General features: G+C 37.0%; 1 protein-coding gene across 1 annotated transcript; it reads left to right on the forward strand.

Moving 5' to 3' along the window:
* Positions 1–403: 403 nt before the first annotated feature.
* LOC124795674 lies at positions 404–786 on the forward strand. The gene is made up of 2 exons (XM_047259747.1): positions 404–533; positions 602–786. Exons 1-2 carry the CDS (start codon positions 404–406, stop codon positions 784–786), a joined length of 315 nt encoding a protein of 104 aa, XP_047115703.1.
* The last annotated feature ends 1,538 nt before the right edge of the window (positions 787–2,324 follow it).

Consider the following 2,324-nt stretch of genomic DNA (forward strand, 5'->3'; position numbering starts at 1 on the left):
TGAGGTCACGTCTACGAGAGCACTGGTCCAAGAACCCTGTTGTGTCGTGTAATTTCTGTCCAAACATCTTGAGCCTGACAGATTTCTTTCTATTTTGAGAAACTTCCACGCTGGCTGAGGTGGCCGAGCGGTTCTAGGCGCTTCAGTCCGGAACCGCGCGACTGCTACGGTTGCAGGTTCGAATCCTGCCTCGGGCATGGATGTGTGTGATGTCCTTAGGTTAGTTAGGTTTAAGAAGTTCTAAGTTCTAGAGGACTGATGACCTCAGATGTTAAGTCCCATAGTGCTCAGAGCCACTTGAACCATTTTTTGAGAAACTTCCACATTATTGATAATTCCTTAGCTAAGAGGAAAAGAGAAACTGGCTATGACCGACTGCACAAGGTGGGACCCCTCCTAGATAATGTGTGTGCTAATTTCCAGCTTGCCTGCGTATACACCATCTCAAAAAATTACAATAGACGAAGGCATGTGTAAATTTCAAGGTCATGTGTATTTCAAACAGTACATGCCACAAAAACCAAATAAATATGGTATGAAACTCTACATGTTATCCAAATCTGGAATTTCTCTGTTTATGCGGATGAAAGGTCTGATACAGTGACTCTGGTAAAGACATTGCTTGCAAATCTGTCAGGAAAAGGCTACACTCTGTTTACAGACAGATTCTACACAAGTCCAATACTTGCTTCAGAACTGGAAGCTGCAAAATCTGCTCTTGTGGGAACAACAAGAAAATCTCGTTGGGGATTGCCTTGTGCTATAAAAGATCCGAACCTTCAGTGAGGTGAAGTTATTTTCAGGCGTAAAGGAAATATGTTAGCACTGTGTTGGAAGGACAAAAGAAATGTGCATACGATAAGTACAAGGCACACTGCTGAGATGGTCACTTTCACCGATCAGAGAGGAAGAGAGAAGTCAAAGCCAGCCTGTGTAGTGGACTATAATAAAAACAAGTTTGGTGTTGACTTATCAGATCAGCAATTGTCATATGGCGCATTTGAACATTGAATTGTGAAGTAGTGGAGAAAGTTGGCATTCCATGTTATACTAATGGCGATTGTAAATTCCTGCATATTATACAATAAGGATACTGCAACCTCACAACATCTCACTTCATGACAGTATCTGTGCAAATCTTGCACAAAGCAAAGATCTTGAACCCCGAACTGGTCCATCTGGACTCTCAAGACTATCAACTGGAAATCATTTCCTGGAAAAGATTGAGACAGAAGTAGGTAAGAAACAGAAACAAAAACAGTGTGTAGTGCATTCTCTGAGAGGAAAAAAACTGACTGGAAAAGTGTGGTGAAAAGACACAAGCTACCAGTGTAGTGAACGTAAAGTAGCATTGTGCAAAATGCCGTGCTTCAAATTTACCACATACAGAGAAAATTGCATCCTAAAATAGTTACAGGATGTTACTGTAGATAAGACATACTGTATCCATCATAATTACAATTTTTGTGTAAAATAAAAAAAAAATTCCTTCTAGAAAATACAGTGAATATACCTTTGACCAATATTTCCTTTTCTCAAAAACAATGTTATAATAATAATGCTTGTCAAAAGTATGTATTAATTCAAGAGAAAGGTATTATATATGGTTTTAAACAAGAAAGTCTAGGATTTTCAATAAGAGTAATTTTATTGCTATAACTGAAACCTTTCATGAGTTGTAGTAGTTTAAAATACGCTAAAATCAGCCAGTCTTTATGGTAGACACCCCTGAGCAATGGCTCAGCAATCAAAGTGTTAAATTAGATTAAATTATGAATTAAATTAAAAAAATTACATAAAAATTTGTACTTTTCAAAGTAATGTTCTTCTCCATCTGCAACTAAAGACACTTATTTACAAGTTATCAGTTGTTACCCAGCTTCACAACAAACAATGCTACCAGTCATACAGTATTCATGAATTCTGAATCTTTGAATTTACATAATCTGTCATTTTGTAGAAAGAATGCTCAATGAGGTGGTTTTCAGTTTTCTTATGAACTGATAGGAATTTGTTGTTTGGTTTATATTACATGGTAGATTGATGAAGATTTCTGAACCAATATCAGTGCTGGCAACTTCAACTTGGACCCTGTGTAAGGAGGCAAAATCTACACAAACATGTTTTAATTTCTCATTGTGATTGTGCAACTCACAGTTCAGCTGAAACTGATTTTTACTATCAGTACTAACACCATTAATATGTAAATATGCTTGGGGGTGAGTGTATGAATTCCAAGGCCTTTAAAAATACCTCTGAAAAATGTGCAACTATATGATTGACACAATATTCTTACTTTCCACATTTGGTGAATAAATATCTTA

This window comes from Schistocerca piceifrons, chromosome 4, assembly GCF_021461385.2.
Source record: "Schistocerca piceifrons isolate TAMUIC-IGC-003096 chromosome 4, iqSchPice1.1, whole genome shotgun sequence".
NCBI classification, from domain to species: domain Eukaryota; kingdom Metazoa; phylum Arthropoda; class Insecta; order Orthoptera; family Acrididae; genus Schistocerca; species Schistocerca piceifrons.

Excerpts from the sequence above, each read along its gene's own strand:
- LOC124795674 (XM_047259747.1), top strand. The coding sequence starts at position 404 with ATGTGTGTGCTAATTTCCAGCTTGCCTGCGTATACACCATCTCAAAAA. Across the intron at positions 534-601 it reads ACAAAAACCAAATAAATATG|TGACTCTGGTAAAGACATTG; the intron begins GTATGAAACTCT and ends GGTCTGATACAG.